The sequence below is a fragment of the Zingiber officinale genome, chromosome 3A (genome assembly GCF_018446385.1).
Source record: "Zingiber officinale cultivar Zhangliang chromosome 3A, Zo_v1.1, whole genome shotgun sequence".
NCBI classification, from domain to species: Eukaryota; Viridiplantae; Streptophyta; class Magnoliopsida; order Zingiberales; family Zingiberaceae; genus Zingiber; species Zingiber officinale.
The window spans coordinates 58035603-58059201 of record NC_055990.1 but is presented as its reverse complement, the minus strand read 5'-3'; the positions used below and the strand labels follow the sequence as shown (position 1 = coordinate 58059201).

Here is a 23599-nt window from a genome sequence, read left to right as displayed (position 1 = left end):
AGAAACATTTGTCGATTTCTTTAGTTGGATCAGTACCTAATGTTTGCCCCTAATGGGACACAACCTCACTTCACCACTTCCCGTAGTTTACCTAAACTTACTTGCTAAATATCAGGTCTTCCAGACTTGTTTGGACTTAATCGCTCAGCATCGGATCAGCTGTCAGAGCTTCTATTTGACTCGATATCGGGTCTTCCAGACCTATCGAGTCTGCTCGCCAAATGTCAAGTCCACTTGACTCATCTGGGCTTCTTGCCTGGTTCCACGATCTGCTGAGACTTCCCGTGCCTAGTATCGGGTCCAGCTGATCTACTAGGACTTTTCAAGTTGAGCTTCCTGCACACTTGATTAATTCATCCGATAACAATAAAACTTAACTTGAATCTTTGACAATATCAAAACATAGGTTCGATTATGGTGTTCCCTGTACTAACAATCTCCCTCTTTTTGATCTTTGACAACTTGGTTTAAATAAGTTAAAACATGATAGTTAACTTTCTCCCCCTTTGGATAAGCTCTCCCTAAATTTAACCTCTCTCCCCTTTGATATACATCAAAAATTAGGGTTACAACACAAGCATCAATTAAGATTAGAGTTTTGATAAAATTTGAAAACACTGGAGATGGTACTAAGATTCGAAAAATATCTAAGATATAAGTATTTGAAAAACAATATTGAAATTCATTTTAAAAAGATCTTTGAAAGACTAAAAAAAATCTAAAAATTATTTTAAAAATTATCAAAGAAAAAATTTTGAAATAAGTTTTGAAAAACTCATAACGATAAGTGTTAAATTTTGAAAAGTTTTCTAAGGATTTTCTTAGTAGAAATTTTGAACCAAAGATAAATTTTGAAAATTGTATAAGATAAATATGTTCACAAATTTCCTTAGAAAATAAGTGTATGATAAATTTCAAAAATAAAAGAAAATTTTGAAATTTCTAACTTTTGAAGTTTTTAAGGAAAGTAGATTTTGAAATTTCTAATAAGTTTTGAAATTTCTAAGGAAAATTTTGAAAATATGTTTTGAAATTTCTAAAGAAAAATTTTGAAAATAAGTTTTGAAAAAAAAATTCTTCCAAGATCGATGTTAATGCTCCCTTTAAATTAAAAATATCCTAAAGTCCAAGTATGTATAGATGAAACAACTAGAAAAAAAAATCCTTATTTTGAAATATCCAACTTTAGCTTTTAGCTATTTATCATAAGATATCAGCTTATTTAACTAAAGTTAGTCAAATTGAGTGTTTGGATTCCAATTAGTTCTTACTAAGCAAGAACACCCAATTTGATCAATGTATGTTTAAAGTCCGGATTTATATCAATGCATTCATAAAACCATATGAAATCTAGGCTAACGCCTAAGCATCTCCCACCGTTCTATGTTTAACAATACACAAACAAGGGATCCTAGTGTGTTGGTGAGATGTTGGCTTCCTAAAGCTATTGGATCGCTACGGTATTGCCTAGGCTAATTCCATCTTGATATTGGAAAACCTAATTTTTTGTAAATCATGGATATAAAATAAAAATAAGTTTTTGAAAACTATTAGTTACAAAAAAAAACACAAAAATAAATACTTATTCTACAAAGCACATACCTAATTGTCGCCTTAAACTATTCAATTCTAATTCAGGTAAAGTCTTGGTAAATATGTCTGCTAAGTTTGACTTAAATTCAATGTAGTTAAGTTCAATATTTTCTTTTGTAATATGATCCCTAACAAAATAATGTTTAACTTCTATATGTTTTATTTTAGAGTGATATATTAGATTTTTAGTAAGATTTATTGATATTATCAATAAATGTTTTAACATTTTTATAGTCTAATGTAAAATCTTTTAAGGTATGGGATATCCATAATAGTTGGACAACACATTCTCCCATAGCTATGTATTCGACTTCAATAGTTGATAGTGCAACACCATGTTGTTTTCTACTAAACCAGCTTACTAATGAGGATCCTAGTAATTGACAACCTCTACTTGTACTTTGTCTATCTAGTTTACATATGACATAATCTGAGTTAGAATAACCAACTAATTCAAAACTTACAGTTCTAGGATACCATATTCCTACATTAATTGTTCTTTTTAGATACCTAAAAATTATTTTAACATGTGTTAAGTGAGATTCTTTAGCGCAAGTTTGGTATCTAGCGCAATGCTTATTGCAAATAATATATCGAGTCTACTTAAACTACCTATCACACTTCTATAATATTTTAGATCTATGGCCTTACCATTTTGATCATTATCTAATATTATGTTTGTTGTCATTGGAGTTTTAAATTCTTTTGCATTTTTCATTTCAAATTTCTTAAGTAGTTCTTTTGTATTGTTTGGTGTATATAGTTTCCTTCACTAGTTTGTTTTATTTTTAACCCTAAGAAGAAATTTAATTCCCCTCTTAAACTCATTTTAAATTCATTTTTCATTAAGGTTATAAATTATTTTAAAAATTTAGCATTAGTTGACCCAAACACTATATCATTTACATATATTTGGACTATGAATATGTCTGAATCAAAAATTTTTATAAACAATGTTAGGTCAATCTGACCTTCTTTAAAACCTTTTGAAAATAATCTTTCATACGAAACTCTAAGAGCTTGTTTTAACCCATACAATGCCTTTTTTAGTTTATAGACATGATTTGGATTTTCTAATTCTTCAAAATTTGGTGGTTAACTTACGTAGACTTCTTCTTTAATTAACCCATTTAAAAATATAGATTTTACATCCATTTGATATAGTTTGAATATTTTATGTGTTGCATAATCTATTCCTTTGACTTGACTAAACCCTTTAGCTACTAAACGTGCTTTGTTTCTGATAATTACATCTTTGTCGTCTAATTTATTTCGAAAAATCCATTTTATATCTATTATTAATTTGTTTTTAGGTGGAGGTATTAATTCCCAAACCTTATTTCTTTCAAATTCAGCTAACTATTCTTGCATTGCAATCTTCATCTATAGTTTTAAGTTTAATTTTAGAGATTTAGGCTATCTGACTTAGATTTCTAAATGTTGATCAAGTTTGAACTCTTGATTCAGGGTCACCTATGATTTGTTCTATTAGATGATATGTATTTATACGTAATGTTCTAGGATTTGGTTCTATTTCTTGAATATTTTGACTTTCTTCTTGTTGTTGAATTAATGTATCTTCATCTTGTTGAGTTGTATTATTTTTGTTTAATTCAGTTATTTTCTCAATATTATGTTGATCTTGATTTTCGTGAGAGTTTTCATCAAATATGATATTGGTTGATTTTTTAATTTTTTGTGTTACTTTGTTATAGACCCTGTAAGCTCTACTATATGATGAATAATTCAAAAATATACTCTGTTGAGTTTTTAATGTAAACTTTCTAATATAGTCCTTGGTATTTAAAATATGTACTTGACAACCAAATACTCTTAAGTATTTTATATTTGATTTCTTATTAAAATAGATTTCATAAGGTGTCTTAATTTATTTTTTTTGTTAATTATTACCCTATTTTGAACATAACATGCTGTATTGATGACTTCAACCCAAAAGTTTTTAGGTAAATTATATTCATTTAACATTGACCTAGTTGCCTCTGGTAAAGTTCTATTTTTTCTTTCTACTATTCTATTTTGTTGGAGTGTTTTAGGACAAGAGGACTCATGGTGGTATCCATTTTCAAGACAAAAATTTATAAAATTATAATTTTTAAATTCTCCATCATTGCCACTTTTAATTTTCTTAATTTTTAGGTCATTTTCTATTTGCTTATAAAAATTGTTAAATATTTCAAAGGTTTCACTTTTATGGTTTAAATTTTTACCCAAATATATTTGGAATAGTCGTCGATTATAATTAGGCAATACATAATTCCATTTATTGATTTGACATCATAAGAGTCAAACAGGTCTAGATGTAATAGTTCAAGTATTGTATTAGTTCGTCTTTGGTCAGTTGATTTGTGTGTTGACTTGGTTTGTTTTTCTTATTGGCATACATTGCAAATTTTGTTATCTATGACTCCTAGTTTAGGTAATCCTTTTACTAATTCAAGTTTATTTATTTTTAGTATGTTTCTTATATGAATGTGTGCTAATCTCTTATGCCATAACCATGTTTCTTTTTATTGTGTCAAACGACATTTAAATGAAGTCCTAGGTAAATTTATTGAATAAATATTGCTTTGTCTAAATCCTTTTAGGGTTATGTTTGAATATTCAGAATGATTTAAAAAGCATACAGATGATAAAAACTTAACTACAAAATCAGATCATATAGTTGACTAATGCTAAGCAAGTTAAAGTTAAAATTTTCAACAAGTAAAATTTTTCTAATTAATAAATTTGATTTTAACTAAATATCAACTGTTCTAATTACTAAGTTTACTACTATTGCCGAACAATTGATCCTAGATTTTTGAACTTTATGTTCATGAATTTTTGTCTATCTCCGGTCATATGTTTGAAGCATCCAGTGTTTAGTATACATTGATGCAAGAGTTTCTACATATAAAGGAGGAGTCTGACCAAAGTTTTGGTTTGATGGATAAATTTTATTTCAAACTTAAATTTAATTTAAGTTTAATTTTAATTTTAAGTTAATTAGTTTTAATTTAATTTAAGTTTGTGTTAATTGAGATTGAGATTGAGATTGAGTTTGAGTTATAAGTTAAATTTTAATTTAAGTTTAAGTTAAAATTATTAATTTTAATTTAAGTTTAATTTAATTTTGGATTAATTATTGATATTGGATTAAGTTGCTTAATTAATTAAGATAATTGATTATTAATTATTGGCTTTGGGTTTAATTAATTTATAATTAATTAATTAATTAATTTCAAATTAATTAGAATAATTGTTTTAATAATTATGAATTAATTTAAATATAATTTTATTTTTTTGAATTTAATTAATTATTTTTCAGATTTGGATTTTAGGTTAATTAGTTAAAGTTAGTTTCGGATTAGATTAGATTGAATTGATTTTCATTAATATAATTGTTAGTTATTACTTATTTTAATAAAAAGGTCATCATTTTAACTTAAATTTATTTTAATTTTGAATTAAGTTAGGAATTCAATTTTAACTAAAGTAATTAATTGATGAATTAATTTTGAATTATTATTTGATATTTTTGGATTAATTAAGTTTAGAATTAAAATTTCTTAGAGTGAATTAATTAAGGATTAATTTATTGTTAATTGTTTTAATTTAAGTAAGAAATTGATTTGATTTAATTATATTTTCACATTATAAAGTTAAGTTGATAATTAAGTAGTTGGTTATAATTTTATTAGGTTTAGAATTAATTATTAGGTTTGATGAAAGATAACTTTAAGGTTAAATTAAACTAATTAATTATTCTTTTACTTTTTAATAAGTTAAAATTAATTGCATATTTTGAAATAATTAATTATTTGCTTTGATTAATTAGTTTAAGTTTATCTTATTTTAATTAAATTGGATTAAGGTGCTTAATTAATTAAGATAATTGATTATTAATTATTGGCTTTGGGTTTAATTAATTTAGAATTAATTAAGATAATTAATTAATTAATTAAAATAATTGTTTTAATAATTATGAATTAATTTAAATATAATTAAGAAGTTCCTGAACATGGACAGTTCAGGATTCAAGTTGAGTTGCTCCGTTGACTTTCTTAAGTAGCAAATCATTCTGAGCCTCGGATTTAGTCAATTTCTGAAATAAACATTTAATAACTTTTTACATTTATAATTCTGAAAATAAATTTCTCTTTTGGTGATTCTGAAACGGATACGGATATGGATCTGTGACTGGACTCAGACTCGGATTCGTATTCGGACTTGTATCCTTCGTTCATTGCCATAAGTGCAAGATGACTTGATTGCTTTGGTTCTTCTATATCCGACTCCTCCGATGCAGATTCGCTGCCTTAAGTGCTTTCCTTCTTCTTGCAAACTTGGTCTTCTCCTTTAGTTTGGGGGTACTCGTGCTTGTAGTGACCCTTCTTATTGCATCCGTGGCAGATTATATCCGATTTTGATATGGTTGAAATGCTTTGTACTTTTTTCGGATTCTTTCTGTTCAACTTCTTTTTAGTAAACATTCTTCTTATCATGTTTACTATTTCTTTTTCCTTGTTTGAATCCGAATCTAACTCGCTCTCAGGTTCTTGTTTTGCTTTGGCTTTGATTTGGACTTAGCCTCCTTGATCTTGTTTGGATCTGCATACAAGGCTATATTCTTCTTGATCTGGCTAGTGTTAGTTTGCTCATTCGATTCTAATTCATAAAATAATTCATTTAACTTTATAATAGAAAGATCTTTCAAAACTTTATAAGCATCTACCATGGATGCCGTGCGTTTCGAGGGAAGGAGTTTAGCGTATACCTTATCATGTCTTGGTTTTCTAAATGGTGGCCGATGAGGTGGAGTTCGTTGATTATGTCTTTTATTCTTGCGTGTAGTTGAGTTGTGGTTTCTCCGTGTAACATTTTAATATTGAACAATTGATTTAAAAGATCTCTTTTCGTTACCTTTGAGTCGTCGGTTCCTTCGTGTAGCTTCACTAGTCGATCCCATAGTTCTTTGGCATTTTCGAAGAGGTTGACTCTGTTTAGCTCTTCCTTTGTTAAACCATACTGAAGGGTGTTCGTTGCTTTGAAGTCAATCTGAACATTCTTCTTCATTTTTTGATCCCAATCTTCTGGATCTGGTGGTTCTCCGTTTTAGTTTGGTGGTTTGTATCCCTTTTAATGCTAAATCACATGTCGATGTCGGACTTCAAAAAGTATTCCATTCTCAGAGCTAAAATCTTTTACATTGAAGAGGGGTGAACGAACGGTGTTGTAACCTTCTTGGTGAGAGTTTACCATTCTATTATAAAAAAAATATTGAATAAGATTTCCAAGACTTCGTCTTGGGACTAGTAGTGCAGGGAAAATAATAATAACAAATAAAAAATTAGTCTAAAGAAGAGAAAAATCGCTAGAAAGACTGTTAAGTCTTTTCAGAGCAATGTTGCGCTGTTACTAATTGTTGGATCGTGAAAGAACCGGGGGGGGGGGGGGGGGTCTAGTGGCTTTAAAATTTTTTCTTATCTTTTGTAAAGACTTAGAGTAAGCAGCGGAATAAAGTAAAAATAAAAAACACGTATCTTTTTTACTTGGTTTGGAGCCCAACCGACTCCTACTCTAAGGCCTGCGATCGTCGATCACTTTCGTTAGGCAATTTATTAAATGATAAACTGATATTATAAATGAGAGTACAATGTGCAAGTAAAAGTAAAGTATACCGACAATGATGAATCTAAGAAGTAGTGCAGGTTGTCGGAAGCCTCTCGGCGTCGTAGTAGTTGCAGCTTGCACGAGCAGAGAATGAGCGCAATAGTAAATTGAAAAGCAGGAGGATGTATCTAGCTCGGAGCTTGAGGGCTATTTTTTATAGGGTTCGTTTCGTCGAATTAACTTATTCATCGACTGTTGCATTTATTCGTCGACGGATCCACTATTCCTTCCTTTTTGCGGTGATTTGATCTGTTCGATCTTGGAAATCTCGCTGTTTTGTTGATGAATCAAGATCTTTCCGTCAATTGAACCTTGCTTTCCCTGTTTGCTTAGATTTGATCCGCCCAATCTCTGAGATCACGGTGTTCAGTCGACTGATAAGGCTTTATCTGTCGACTGAACAACTTTTTTCCTTTTCTATTCTATTCTGATTCAAATTTTACTATTCTGATGTTTCTTTGATCCGTCGACTGAACACATTTGTTCCGTCGACGAAACCTCATTTTCTGCAAAAACAGTATTAGTAATAATTATCCTGCAAAACAGAGTTAGAATATAAATCTGCACAGTAAGATTAGTGTTAATATAGTATGCATGAATAAGACAGTAATGACTGTTTTGATTTCAACTTAGAAACCTCTGTCGGTTTCTGTAGCTGGATCAGTACCTAAGGTTTGCCTCTAATGTGACACGACCTCACTTTACTACTTCCAGTAGTTTATCTTAACTTACGTGCCAAACATCGGGTCTTCCAGACCTATTTGGACTTAACTGCTTAGCATCGGATCGGCTGTTACGGCTTCCACTTGACTCAATATCGGGTCTAGACCTATCGAATCTGCTTGCCAGATGTCAGATCCACTTGACCCATCTGTACTTTCTATCTGATTCTATTATTTGCTGAGATTTCCCTTGCCTAGTATCGGGTCTAGCTGATCTACTAGGACTTTCCAAATTGAAATTCCTGCATACTTGATCAATTCATCAGATAACAATAAGGCTTAAGTTGAACATTTGACAATATCAAAATATAGGTTCGATTATGGTGCTCCTTGCACCGACATAGACAAGTATTCACCTAGAATCGAATTGAAATACTCCCTGGTATTGTCCGACTTCAGAAATTGAATTTTGGTATTGAATTGTGTTTGGACCATGTAATTCAATGCTTTGAATATTCTATCAACCTCTGACTTTTCTTTCATAGGGGAAACCTAAGTGAGTCCGGTATGATCATCCACAAATGTCACAAACCACCAAGCCCCATTAATATTTTTTTATTTGAGAGGGTCCCTAAATATCACTGTGAATCAATGCAAATGGTTTTGATGGACAGTAGGGCACATTTGGATAGATAGAATGTGTGTGTTTAGCAACTCGACAAATCTCACTTTATATAATTTTGAACTTTTATTGATGAATAAGTGAGGGACAACCTTTCAAGATACATAAAGTTTGAATGACCTAATTGATAGTGCAATAACATAACTTCACTATCTGTATTGATATTTGAATTAAAGACACTTAGGACTGGAATAAGAAACTGATTTAGCCTTTGAAAAATCACTACTCACCACTAGGGTTTTCCAGGTTGAGGTGTCTTGGAGAGATAAAGTCCAGAGCACATCTCAACACTGCCAATTCTCTTCTTCGAACCCAATTCCTAAAAAACAGACATATTTGGAAGAAATTTAGTAGAACAATTGTGATCATGAGTCAACTTACTAATGGACATTAAGTTGCACTCAAGTTTAGGGACATGAAGTACGGCTTTGAGAGTAATTTTGGGTGAGAGTTGAATAGATCCAGTCCCAGCCACCTTGAATAGAAAACCATCGACAATGCACACGGTAAGATTGGTGTGACACGATTGATTATCATGAAAGAGGGACTCATCTCCCGTCATATGGTCCCGCACCCCTAGTCAATAATCCAATGTTTTGAACGCTTACCCCACATCGAGAATGCAAAACGTGAGTTACTAGCTTGTGCATGCATGTTGCCATGTTGGTGATGAGAAGAGATATTTTTAGAGTTTTAGAATTCCCAAAATTTGGGAGAGCAGATATTTGATTGGAATGAGAAGATACTTTAAGAGGTAAAGCAGAGTTTTTTGGTTGCCATGCTGTACTTGACCACGGAGGACGGTTAGGAATGGAAGCTAGGGTTTTTCAAAGATCCTTACTTTGATATCATAAAGAATTTTTGAGGAAGATCATTATTTCAATTGGAGAATAATATATCCTAATATATACATGATTTACATGGCTGAACATACTAACAAATTCCTAAAACAAGGAAGGATATTACCATTAGTTATCATCCTAAACTTAAGGCATCCCATATAGGAAAATCCAGAATAGGATAAAATCTAGATTATCCAATATAGGAAAATCTAGATTATAGGATAAAATTCAGATTATCCAATACAGAAAAATCCAGATTATCCTATTAGGAAAATTCAGATTATAAGATAAACTCCAGATTATCCAATATAGGAAAATCCATATTATAGGATAAAATCCAGATTTAGGAAAATCCTGATTTAATTCTAAATAGGCTGGCTAACTTTCAGTAAAATTCAACAATAATAAATTCCTTACAGTAGTTACTCTGATCTATGATTGTTCGTTGTGCTTGTTTATCCTATCTATTTATGCACTGGCTATCTGGTTAATAAAATGCTCCCTAATGAAGAAAATTCATGTATTCGATCTCTAATTAATAAATTGCATGAGTATGGTTTTATTCAGGGGTTTAAACTACTGCCTCACATCAACTGTACCATCAGTAAGAATAAGTTATTGATTGGTTGTACCACCATGATACATGGATCACTTAATAATTTGGAATTAAACCCCCCAAAAAAAGAAGTATATCTACTGTTGTTTCTCTAGTTTTCTTTATGCTAGGTGATAATAATATAAATTGTTTAAGCTACCGCCTCATATCAACTGTACTGTTAGTGTAAATAAGTCTTATAGATTGGTTGTAACACCTGAATCATTTAATCATTTGAAATGAAAAAATGAACTTTATACTGGTATGTCTCTAGTTATCATTCTTATGGTATATGCTCTCTAATGGAATGCCTTCTTCTACATGTGAACATGGTTAAACAATAATGATACTTCTTTTTTTGTAATAACTCTGATTTATAACATATAAATGGCCCTTAAATTGGTTAACTTGACATCATTACAGGTAATGTTGGTTGCCTTCCGACTCTATTACCTGATCAAATCCGTAAGCTGAAGCAACTCACTGTATTGACTTTGGCTGAGACAGAAAAGGTGGATATATATTCACCATCTTTTTGTCTTGATATATTCTAGTGGAGCAACGACTTCCATTTGATATGATGATCATAAGTGCACCTTTAGTTCATCTTACAAGTTCTTTGTGGGTGGCATCTCTGCTTTCTACTATTTGTTTTTTCCCCTTTTAACTAGGGGTTAATTGATACATCTAGTGCAAATTTTTGAGGTTTTAATGAATCTAGTAATTCTGATTTTTAACAAATCTATGCATGTACTCTCAATTTTATAGCAAATTGATCTTATTTGTAGACAAATCATTATGGATTCTGTATTTATACTACAGGTTTATGAATATAATTTGATTTGAATTTTTCTTAACAACATTATCATTTGCACATGCATCTGTAGTTTGTACTGCATGTTTTGCTGTGTTTCCTTCACAGGTCACATGCTGCTTGTGATTGCTTTTTGAAGTCTCTAAGTATATTCTAGCAATTTTTGAGTTCAATTGGGTATGCAAATGAATAATAACTTTGATTAATGAGTTGTACCTTCTCATTAATAATTTTAGGTTGTGATAAGCAAGGTTTGAAGTATAATCTTGTTGTAGTTTCGATTCTTGGTCGAATGATATGCTTTTAACATTATATTACGCTGACACTCAACATGTCAACATGCTTTGTAGCTTGTCAACATCAATTTAAATGAGATTTAATTCTATGATTCTCTTTTCATTTAGCTTGTTCATGTCTAAATATAAATCTCTAGTATTTAAAATTAAAAGTCAATTAAATTAAAATTTTATAGCAACAAGTTAAAAATATTACAAGCAATGTAGTGAGGTCAGCTACATAATTTCCGAGAACATCTAGTTAACTGGTTTTCCATGTCCATACTAGTATATTGTGGTTAACCACTAGGAGTTAGGACTTGAAGTAGTACAATTGGAAATAAGGGCGGCACAAGTATAAGATATGCTTATTTATTTATTTATTTTTTCGACATTGACTCACCCTTCCTCTTTATTATTGTTTGTTCTCCCCCTTTTTGTTTCTCTCTCTTTATCATGTTTTTTTATTCTCTCCATAATTGACAAGTAGAATTGAAGGACATGAGAGAATCTTCTCATCGTACAAAACTAGCTTGGACAAGTTGTTATAGGCCTATCTTGATAAGTACCATTGAAATTGTGGTGGTACTGATGGTATAATGGAATTTACCTTTGCTAACATTGTATTGGTATTAGTATTAATTTATGATCAAATTGATGGCTGATATCAATCGACACTTGAAACCATGGTAACAAGTGCTATATGCTTCTAAGGCTTCATGACTAAACATTTTTTAATTCTTGAGTCCTTTTATCAATTTTTCTCATGTATTTGAATAAGACATTGATCATTCTAGGTTTAGAGACATGCCTTTGTACTATGTTATTTCTTTAGGCCATAGTTATTAAAGGTGCTCATCTGGCTACGCCTAGGTGCAAGGCATAGCTCGGCGAGCCTCTTGTGCCTGTGCGCCTTAAGCGTGCCCTTTATGAGAGGTGACAGGCGTGCTTGAGGCACGGTTTTTCTCACCTCATTGGAGTGAGACATACGGATGCAAATTATGTCCAAAAAAGACTTTTTAAAGCCTAGTCCATATCTTTAATTATCCTTTTAATTAATTATGTAGCATGCATATGACACTTATTTCTATGCTTGTGAATGAAACTAGAGTGCTTTTGAACATGTAAGTATAAATATTTAAGGAAATGTTAAATAAATTTATTATAAAAAATAAAAATAAAATAATTTTTTATTTTGTGTGAAGCTTCATTCCAAAAGAAAAAACATGCTAAAGCAAAAAAGACTAAATGATTTAGATTTTATTAAGTATAATAAGATTTTGAGATGTTGATATGATATGCGTGGCACTGTCGATCCTATTTCTTTGGATGAGATATGCGATAGCAATGAATGTGTTGATGAGGGGATTGAATGATAACATTGATGAAGAAAATGATTTAGTATTTGATTACGACAATTTGATTTGGAGTGAAGTTGCATGAGCTTTGGGAGTTGGAGAGAAATCTTATCGATGAAAAAGAGGAAGAAATTGATCTTGAAGAAACCGATGAAGATTTAGCTATACAAATATGAAACATTTGGTGCTAATGATAATAATATGATTAAGGAAGATGATGAAGATTTAGATGATTTAAATATTTGAAGTTTTTTTAAAAAATTTGAATTGCAGGTATAACATATTTATTTGCAAGTGAATTTTATATTTATATTATTGTTTAATATTTTATGGTCTATAATTTTATTAGCGAAATATTTTGACAGAAATTCTTTATATATGTTTGAATTATAAAAATTTATACCCAGAACATCTTACTTTGGTAAGGCATGCGCCTCACTTTGCACTGTGCAGGCCCCATGACACCTATACGCTTTTGGGCGACTCATGCCTTAAATAACTATGCTTCAGACATTTGATTACAATGTTATCCTCAATTAGTATATCCACATTGCAGTATAAACTTGTTGATCTATTTTGGTTTTTGTCAGGTATTACCTTATGACCAACTCATGGAAGAACTAGATGTTTCAAATGTGAGGGAGCTAGAAGACTTCCTTATAAATGAATGCATGTATGCGGTAAGTTTTGCAGAATATGCTGACTGAATAAAAATACATACGCCTCATACTTTTTTTTCCTTCTTAATTACTAAGAGAAAATGCTCCCAAACTTTCTACTTATTTTAGTCTAGACCATCCTGTGGGCATTTGTTTAAATCTTCATGCGTTTTGTCTTGAGACTGCTATTTATGTCGGTCAACCTTACAACTTTTAACTTACCATTCATGGAACCTACCAAGAATGTTGGAGGGTGACACATAACTCCCTGTGGTTAATTCAGGCTTTAGAAGATGCTAATGTTGATTGATATGCTCATGCTAGTTTTGTTGTGATTGGTGCAGGGTATTGCTCGGGGAAAACTTGATCAGCTGCGACGATGCTTTGAGGTTGGACACATTTCCTTCACTGATTTTTTTCCCAAGACAATTTCCTCAGTTTTTTTCCAAAATATTTTAAACTTGTGTTACAGGTGCAATTTGCTGCTGGAAGGGACCTTAGACCTGAACAACTTGACAACATGATTCATACATTAAGTAGCTGGTAATTTTCTTGATTTATTATATATATTGTTAATTTCTGTTTTTTTTGACTACATTTTTTGACTATGGGAAAAATGCTATTTGCTTTGTCATACTGGCAATGACTGGGATATTCATACGTGATAGTCATATTTCCTATGTGACCTTTCATACTCTTATTAAAGATTTCTCCTTGATACTAAGGAAACTATTTCACTACCGTGACAACACTTGAATTTGATTCATGTATTCTTCTTCTTCTTCTTGACAGTAAGAAAATAGTTTGATAGTAACGAGTTATTTTTTTATTTATTTAGTACTTACTCTGTTGCAAGCTGTCTTTAATCATTTCTGCAACAAAAGGTGATAACTCTCACTCCGGGAGTCTCACCCCATGCGAATTGGAAGAGAGGTAAATCATGGAGGGCCCTTTGCATGGGGGTCAGGCGTACCAGCGAGGCATACCTTCAATCATTTCTGGTTGATATGGGTGGAAGAGATTTGAGGAATGGTGGAGAAATTTTTTTCTTCCCACTCTCTCCCATAGGAAACTATGGAAAGTTAGGTCCCACCTTTTCTTGAGCTCAATCAATTCGACCCCCTCCCCTTCTTTCCACTATAGAAAACACAAGCTTAGATTAACTCATTGATTATTAAAACATTTACTAGGGAACTTATTCGACCCTATGTATACCTAATAGTTCAAATTGTCAAATCCCATTTGCTATCATGTATTTGATGTTTTGATGTTGCAATGCTAAAATGGAACCTAGACTTAACTGAGAATTGAGATCAAGTTAACTTGGCACAAGAGATAACTATTTAACACAGAGGGATAAATGACCAAAAACTCAGAGGAATATTTATTAAATTGAATGATCCACATAGAAAATTTATACCACCTCAACCTAAACATACTAGGAAAATAATAAACGATACACCTCTTTTATAGATCTCAACCCAAACAAACTAGGTAGATAACCAAATGCAAATTAGAATATACATCAATATAATTAGACTCCTACCAAAATTATTTTACCATTTAAATCAAAACATAGCAAAACTTATTAACATCCCCAAAATTAAACAATGACCAAGAAACTAACTCTACTAAAGTGAAGATCATACTAAAATTAATCATCACAAACCAAGACAAAAAACAAATTTGAATTTCTATTTTGCATCAGTATATCTAGTTGGAAGGGGAGCCTTGGCGCAACGGTAAAGTTGTTGCTATGTGACCAAAAGGTCACGGGTTCGAATTCTAGAAACAACCTCTTGCAAAAAGTAAGGTAAAACTGCGTACAATGGATCCTTCTTTGGGACCCCGCATGGCGGGAACTTCGTGCACCGGGCTGTCTTTTTTTTTTTATCAATATACCTAGTTGGTTCATCCACTACAGATGTGGAAGACACTGAGTTCGACCTGGTTCATCCATTCCTAAGATGAATTAATATGAATTTTTTTAAGTATGAGTTATAGATATTTTGGATATGTTACAACAAAGAGATACTAATGATGATATCTTGAATAGGATAAAGAGAAGTTTGAAATGGAATGAAGCTTTTAGAGTGTAATCACTGTGTGTGCTTCATAAATTAAAATAGAATACTTATACGATTTTGGTACATTACCCCACACTTTATGAGTCAGAGTATTGGATAATTAGAAAATACAACAACAATCAAGTCATATCCCATTAGGTGAGGTCGGTTATATGAATCATTTTGCGTCATTGAACTCTATCTTCTACTATATCATCATATATACTTAAATAAATTTTATTTTATTGTTGGTAACCAAGTCTTTTTTGGTCTTTCTCTTACTCGTTTGATATACGTGTGCGTCTTAGTTTCATATCGCCTAATTGGAGCATTTATTGGTCGCCTAAGTACATGCCCGTACCATCTTAAACATGTCTCTCGGAGTTTTCTCTCAACAGATGCAACTCCGACTTTCTCTAATGCTCTCGTTTTTTATGCTATCCACCCTCATATGTCCACACATCTACCTTAACATTTTCATATCTGCAATTCGCATGTTCTGCTCATGTGCTCAAGCCATAACCCAACATTCAACTCTATACAATATAACAGGTCTAACTGTGATTTTGTAGAACTTTCTTTTAAGTTTTAGAGGTACTTTACGGTCACATAAAACACCCGACGCTCTTCTCCATTTAAGTATCCTGTTTGTATTCTATGTAAGACATCTCTTTCAATCCCTCCATCGCTTTGCAAAAATAATCTTAATTATTTAAACCTCTCGGTTTTGGGCAACTCGTTATCTCCTATCTTAACAATTGTTTCATTATGTCAAATATTGCTAAACTTAAATTTCATATATTTTGTCTTTATTTTACTAAGTCTAAAACATTTTCTTTCTAATGTCTTCCGCCTAAATTCTAGTTTAGCATTTACTGCTTCACGCGTTTCATCTACCAAAATAATATCATTTGCAAATAACATATGCACTACGGTACTGTGCCTTGAATGTGTGCAGTGAGTTCGTTCATAATTGGTGTAAAAAAGATAGAGATTTAGAGCTGATCTTTGATGTAATCCTATCTTTATTGGAAATGCTTTCGTTACTCCACCTAAAGTTTTTACTCTAGTTATTACATCCTCGTATATATCGTTAATTAGTTTAATATATGTTACGCTAACACCTCTCTTTTCTAAATTTTTTCATATAATTTCTTTTAAGACTCTATCATAAATTTTTTCTAAGTCAATGAATACCATGTATAGATCTTATTTTTACTTTTAATATTTTAAGATGTATAGTTTTTATTGTGAACCCAAATTGATTTTCGGTCACCGTGGCCTCCTTAATCATTTTTCTATTATTTTTTCCCAAAGTTTCATGGTATGACTCATTAGTTTAATACCCCTATAGTTTGCGCATTTTTTTGTCTTTCTTGTTCTTATATAAGAGAACTAGAGTACTTAATCTTTATTGATCACATATTTTTTTTTTCCAATATCATGTTAAATAATTGCAAGCCATTCAATATCTTATTTCCCTAGGCACTTCCATACCTCTATCGGAATATCATTTGGTCCAACAACTTTTCCATTGTGCATCTCATTTAAAGTTTGTTCTATTTCTGAAGTTCGAATTTTATGATAAAAATTTAAATTTCTATACTCATTTGACCTATTTAAATTATCTAAGTTAAGTTGGTCACCTAAACCTTCATTAGAAAGAAAATGAAAATATCTCTTCCACCGCTCTTTTATTTCTCCATCGTTTACTAGTATCCTATTATATTTATCTTTAATACATTTTAGCTATTTTATAAATGTCTCTTTCCTCTTCTTTTGTATCTAATTTTTGATATAATCATTCAAAAGTTTCATTATTTGCTTCATTCACTACTTTCTTAGCCTCTTTCTTTACTATTATATATTTTAAAAATTTTTTCTTGTATAAATATATAATTCCTTATAAACTATTCATTTTGCCTTCATTTTCTCTTGTACTTTCTCAATCCTCCACCAAGATTCTTTATTTAGTGGTGCATGTTTCTTTGACTCACCTAGTACACTCTTAGCTATTATTTTTAACTTTGATTCCATCTTATCCCATGTATTAGAGTCACCATTTATTTCACATAATACTTGTACTCCTACATTCTCCCTAAATATATTTTGCTTCCCATTCTTTAACTTCCACCACTTAATTCTAGGAATCGTATATATTTTCTTTCTATTGATACTATGATTGAGACGTATATCTAATACTACTAACCTATGTTGGGTAGTTAAGCTTTCTCCATGGATGATCTTGCAATCTTTACAAATCTTTCTATGCTTTTTTCTAATTATAAGAAAGTCAATTTGCGATTTATTATTCCTATTTTTGAACGTGACTAAGTGTTCTTCTCGTTTCTTAAAAATGTATTAGCTAATATAAGGTCATATGCTATCGCAAAATCTAATATAGTTTTTCCTTCTTCATTTCTCGTTTCAAACCCATAACCCCATGTACCCTCTTATATTTCTTATTTTTCACTCCGACATGTCCATTTAGATCACCTCTTATTAAAATCATTTCATTTGGCAGAATGTTTTGTAATACTCCATCTAAGTCGTCCCAAAATCATGATTAGGTAGCTTTATCTAATCCTACTTGCGGTGTATATCCGCTAATTGTGTTCATAGTTTATTTCCCCACTATTATCTTAAGGGTTATAATTCTATCTCATTTTCTAACTACTTTAACGAACTATCTACAATAATGCCACTCCATTTCTTGTTTTACTTTTTCTTGTGTACCATAACTTAAATCCGAGTTCTCTATCATCTTTGTCTTCTCGTCTACCCATGTTGTCACTTATACACACAAAATATTAATTCTTCTCGTAATCATTGTATCCACTACCTCTATTGATTTACGAGGGTTCTTATATTCCATGTTCCAAATCTTATACTATTAGTTTTTCTATCATTTTTGTTCTTATCCAACTTATGGTGTGAGAATTCTTGCCTATTTAACATTACACCCAAGTTCTCATAAAGATGTAGCGGTCCTTGCCAATACGTTACAGTCTGACCTGCAACACAAACTTTTGCATATTTGGCACTGCACCTGAGTTCTGGAGATGTAGCGGTCCTTGTTAAGACGTTACAGTCGGACCCTGCCTTGCAATGCATTCCTTCCGGGGAACAACCTAGCATTAGCACAATAGTTTAATGGATTCATTCATTAAACATTTGTCATAGTTTTAACGCGGGCTGATAACCTAACACAACCCTCCTTTATTTGGGTTTGGGACTGACCATGACTGGTTCGTCATGGGCGATAATTAGAAAATGCGAAAAAAATAATATAACAGAGGTGAACATTCTAAGATAAATGTGGGTGGTGGGTTACTAGGAGATATAAATTAAAAAACACTACTATTAAGGAAAATTTTGGGCAAGTTTCAACAGATTATAAAATGAGAAAAATGGATCATATGAACTTGTTTAAAGGCGACAATAGATAAAGTTGTACTAGTTGAATCAATTAAAGTTAAATGTGTAAGAGTTAAAAGAAAATAAAAAATAAAATTTATTAATGTTATAAATAGTGTTTTAATTGATTTGTTGCATAAAGTTCTACGGAGTGAAAGTCTATGTAATCGATGCCCACACCTCTTGATGATAATTTGACATTATAGACAACATGGTTTTTTTATCTTTCAAACATGGACTAATAACCTGCTTTTTAATATCCCAAAACAATTAAAACACTCTTTTGTAGACACATAACACTGTCAAAATGACCACCAAATTGGAAGTGGACAAGCAAGGTTCAACAGCATCAAATAGCTTTGATGAGGTTGAAAGATCAACAAGATTATGGAACCCTAAGTGACATCCATGGAGGAAGGTCTGGTTGTCTTCCAGCTACCAGTGTTTACTTAATCAGACTGCACTGGTTGTTCAACCAGTTAAAACTGGGAACCGGAGGCCAGTCTGACCCAGTTTGGCCTAAAAATCTGAGAGTAACTAAATCCTATAAAAACCAGAATAAATGGTGAAGCCCAAATTTTTAGAATTTAATTCCAAATCACTTGTTGGTATGCTTATTTGATTGCTCATGTGAAACTGCAGTTCATGGCGTTGAGGCTCACAAAAAGCCATTTTTTTTTTGAGTAAGTTTATTAACTGCTTATTAGGGGCCTTGGAGTGGTAAATCTTGAATTATATATATATATATATATATATATATATATATATATATATATATATATATATATATATATATATGTTATCGTTTTTAAGTTTACAATCAATTTTATTTATTATATCTAAGTTGTCATTTTATATTCTTTTTCATGTATGTATTTTACATACTAAAACAATTTATCATAATTTTAGTATATTTATTCAATATATAAGAAAAAATTGATACATGTAAAGATTCAAAATTATGGTATATAATGCTATTTGTTGGATCAACTGGTTCAACCAGTTGAATCGTTGAATCAATTTTGCTGATTTGATCTCTGGCCTAGGTAGTGTGGGGTCTTCTCCTTCGCTTTCATCTTCTTTTGCCTTGTCTTCTGCCCCTTTCAATACTTCTTCCTCACCTTTATCAACATTTGTAGCTACAACCAAGTCCAACCAGCACATGTATGAATTCAACCTCACACATGCAATTCACTTGTTTGTATTATGCAATTCCGCAATGATAATACAACAAATTTAATTAGCATGAATTTAGAAATACATGTAACTCCATCTCATGCATTTTCTGCATGTACATTGTCAGGCATCAGGGGTAACAATGCTTGAACTAATGATCAATATACACTTTAGCAGAAGCTAATGGATTTTGTTACATATGATAGATTAATTACATTTATTTTATCAACAAATGATGATTGGATAATAACTACAATGTTGAACAACTAAATGAAGAACAACAACTTCCTCTTTAACATGTCCAAGATCAACATCCTAATCCTAATGGTTCTGCTCACTTCTGATTTTTACCGTAGGCTACATCTTTTCCTTAACTCCACTGTTCTACAAGGCCAAAGGAACCTCTTAAAAGTCCCCTAATTCCCAAGAACAAAGAATATAGTTGATCCTCTACAGCAACACACTGCAAAAAACCCTTTTTTTTCCCCCAACATAGATGTAAACCCCCTCAACCTACATCAAATTCTCTAGATTTAATGCATGCTAAGAACTTTCAATATTAGCCTACATTTTCCTCAAAATTCCCCCTCATTGGCCTGCTGCAACAGCATTCTGCTTCTCTCCTTGCTGTTCACCCACATCCAGCTTCACAGACCCTAATAGACTGGCTTGCACAAAATATTATTTTACACATTTTCTGTATTTCAAATAACATTCCAGACAAATGCAACAACTTATGCAAAATTGCAGCTTGCAGTTCTTCAAAGAAATGTTTTCACCTCTATAAACTCATTGAAACATATAAGAACGATCGACAACACAAATGACTATTCTGCTGGGATCAATAGCCACTGCTGTCCATCGTGTATCAACAACTCCTCTCTCAACTCCACACCCTTTACCACCTGAAGGATGACACCATGAAAATGGATAGCCCATGATTATGACCTTATGGGACAATTTTTCCTTGCTTGCAAAATTATATTTGTTTAGATCACTACAAATTTATGTGAGATTAGTAGGTATTTCCTTATGAAAGTGCAAATCATACATGTAAAATTCATTATGACATCCTTTGTGATTGTCTTTTGACTTACAGATGGTTTGAATTCTGAAATTCACTAACAGACTAGCATTTAGATTCAGAATTTCATTTTACAGGTTGACTTTTTTTTTTTGTGAATATCTAGAGTTTTCAGTTAACATCCTACATTAGTTGTGCTTTTTGCAGGAACTTCTTTTTTCCCTGCTATATGAGCCTATAGATTATTTTGACCAATTTTTTCAGTAGCACACATAACTCAGTTGACAAATTCTACAGGTTGGGCACTTCAGACAGTTTGCTCCACTTGATCCAAGAGAAAATCAAGTGGGCTGACACAATGAGTGAGGCAAACAAGATACATAAGAAGGAAATTATGGACAAGGTAGAGGAGGTGAAGAAATCCCTCAAGGTAAGCTTGAAGATTCAACAATAAATTCAAAAATGTTTTCCCACGTATTCATAGTTATATATTATTTAGTAAATGTTCAAACTAACTAGATTGAACATATATAATTTTCACTTGCATTGCCTAGTATCACCTGTTTCATCTAGCTCAGTTATACTATAATAAAAATAATAAAATAAAAAATTATAAATTAAAAAAACTATATTGTATTTGAAATATGGCAATGTTCGTCGATGTATCTTACTTGGTGGCAGAAGTCAAACTCTTTAAGCAGGCCGACTTTGACTTACGAGGCCACGAAGAGATCTTTTCTGAACCTGGAGGGATGATGGATTATGAAGAGGATCGTGTCCGGCCCAAGAGGTAACTTTTTTTTTGTTGCTATGGTAGATCTTTTTACTATTGACATGGTATTTATATACATGCTAGTACCAGTAAGTGCCTAGTTCTGGTCTATTCTTATCTATGCTTTAACAATTTTTTGTTATCATATGGTAAGTGTAACACCCCCAACTTAGTCCCATTTATTGATTTACGAAGGATTGGAAAAGCTTTACAAGCTTAGATGAGTTAACTACTATTAACTCGAGTTTAATCATTTTAGGCAAAGTTGATAACTTAATAGCTTAGTTCTCTGATCTAAGCGGGTTGTGATAGTAAGAATTCATTTGATATTGCATTCCATTTAGGCCATGTCTACTTAAGAAGAAGGCAGCGAAAGTAGAGGAAAAAGATGGGGAAAGTAGTTATATTATATTCCCGTCTACTTAGGTAAAATAAGAAAAAGTAATGGGAAAGAGGGAGCAATCTGAAGATCTTTTTATCCTCTGTTGTTTCCATCTATAAGTAGACAAAAAAAGACATGGAAAATGGAAAGTTACGAAAAAACTAGTTTAACACTGCCTCGAATATGACAATTAAGATGTAATTTGCTGTTCTTTTTTATTTTCTTTCTTTCCTCTTTTCAAGTAAGAAAACAAAGGAAATGTCTCTCCTCTCCCTTCCCCTTCTCTCTCCCTCAGCTCTCTGTCCTTTTCTCTCCTCTCCTCAAGTAGACATGTCCTAAGAGTTTTCCAATTGCAGCATTTATTTAAAACTCTTGTTATATGGCACAAGAAAATTGTGGTGCCTTTGGGAGATTCTATTGTACAAGGTTGAAGGTATTATATTATTTAAATTTTTGCCAAACTGTGGGCACCTAGAGCATCAAAGCTACCAGCCCTTACCCATTTATACATTTTGCCTTGAGCAGCTCATGACATTGTCAGTTACATATTTTATTTTTCTGCTCGTCAAATGCCTTGCTGTTCTGTTCGTTTTAATCCATGTACACATGATTCACTACCCATTCTTCAATTTTTTTTTATTTTTTTATCATGAGCATTAATTTAAGTATTTACCATCTCTAATTTTATATCCAGTAGTAATCTTTTGAAATTGGCACTGCAGGAGGCGGCACCCAGTGCCTTGAACTTGGAGGTTGATCAATTCGTCTAATTTAAACTAGTCCTTCAGCTCCTTTAGTTGACAGTATTTGGGAGTTGATGACATTCTTCACCTGGTCTCCTCACAATGCCATCCCAGATTAGTGTGGGTATGTGAAACCGGTGCATTTGCTGCCTGTGGCACCACCCCCCTGTCCAAATTTAAAACTTCAACTCGCAACCATATTTTGGAATTGTTACAATGGATGCTGTTATTTAGTTGCGATGCTTCACAATGTTTCCTTTTGACCTTAAGATGGGGCTTGGATTTGATCTTGATAACTTTTGTGCGTTTCCAACTCCTTAACATTATGATTTTGACTGCCAGGTTTGTATTAGTCATAATGATATTGTGATTTTTTTTAAAATTATTTTTACGGCGTGTTCAATAATTCAATGAAAATTCAAATGTCTGATTAGTTTTTCATCCCCGATTGGACAAGAAATAATTTGCAAGATTCTTTAATTTTGAATTTACATATAATATGATACTTGATGAGTACATTGCCATCCAAGTTGTATTCATTATATTCATATGTGATAATGTGTGCGTCCCAATTTTAACCTCTAAAGACAGCCAACTAGTAATATTTGTGAAGAAACATGTGAGCACTTTCTGTTATGGGGCACTAGTTCATTGAATTGGAAGAATTTAAGAGTGGGGAAGTGAATCAAGTGCGGTCCTGCATATTTTGTTGCAAAGTCGATTCCACAACTTTGATGGGATGAAATGATATTTATGCTAAAAATAGTTAATAATTGAATATAGAAAGGATTTTAAATTTTTACTAATTTTAATAACAATTTATGTTTATTATTAAGTTTAAACATATGGACTTATAAAAAATAACT

At 31.8% G+C, this 23599-nt stretch overlaps 1 protein-coding gene across 4 annotated transcripts in view; it reads left to right on the top strand.

Moving 5' to 3' along the window:
• Nucleotides 1–23150, top strand: part of LOC122051927 (COP9 signalosome complex subunit 7-like) — a 29846-nt gene extending 6696 nt beyond the window's left edge. Inside the window, exons 3-9 of one of the 4 annotated variants that reach the window (XM_042613265.1) lie at nucleotides 10471–10559; nucleotides 13085–13174; nucleotides 13498–13542; nucleotides 13626–13696; nucleotides 21134–21266; nucleotides 21538–21626; nucleotides 22713–23150. In XM_042613265.1, coding sequence (XP_042469199.1) covers nucleotides 10471–10559; nucleotides 13085–13174; nucleotides 13498–13542; nucleotides 13626–13696; nucleotides 21134–21266; nucleotides 21538–21626; nucleotides 22713–22734 — 539 coding nt within the window. In that variant the 3' untranslated portion in view covers nucleotides 22735–23150. Of the gene's footprint in view, nucleotides 1–10470; nucleotides 10560–13084; nucleotides 13175–13497; nucleotides 13543–13625; nucleotides 13697–21133; nucleotides 21267–21517; nucleotides 21627–22712 lie in introns of all 4 variants that reach the window. The other 3 variants (XM_042613264.1, XM_042613267.1, XM_042613266.1) reach the window with 3 other exon arrangements.
• The last annotated feature ends 449 nt before the right edge of the window (nucleotides 23151–23599 follow it).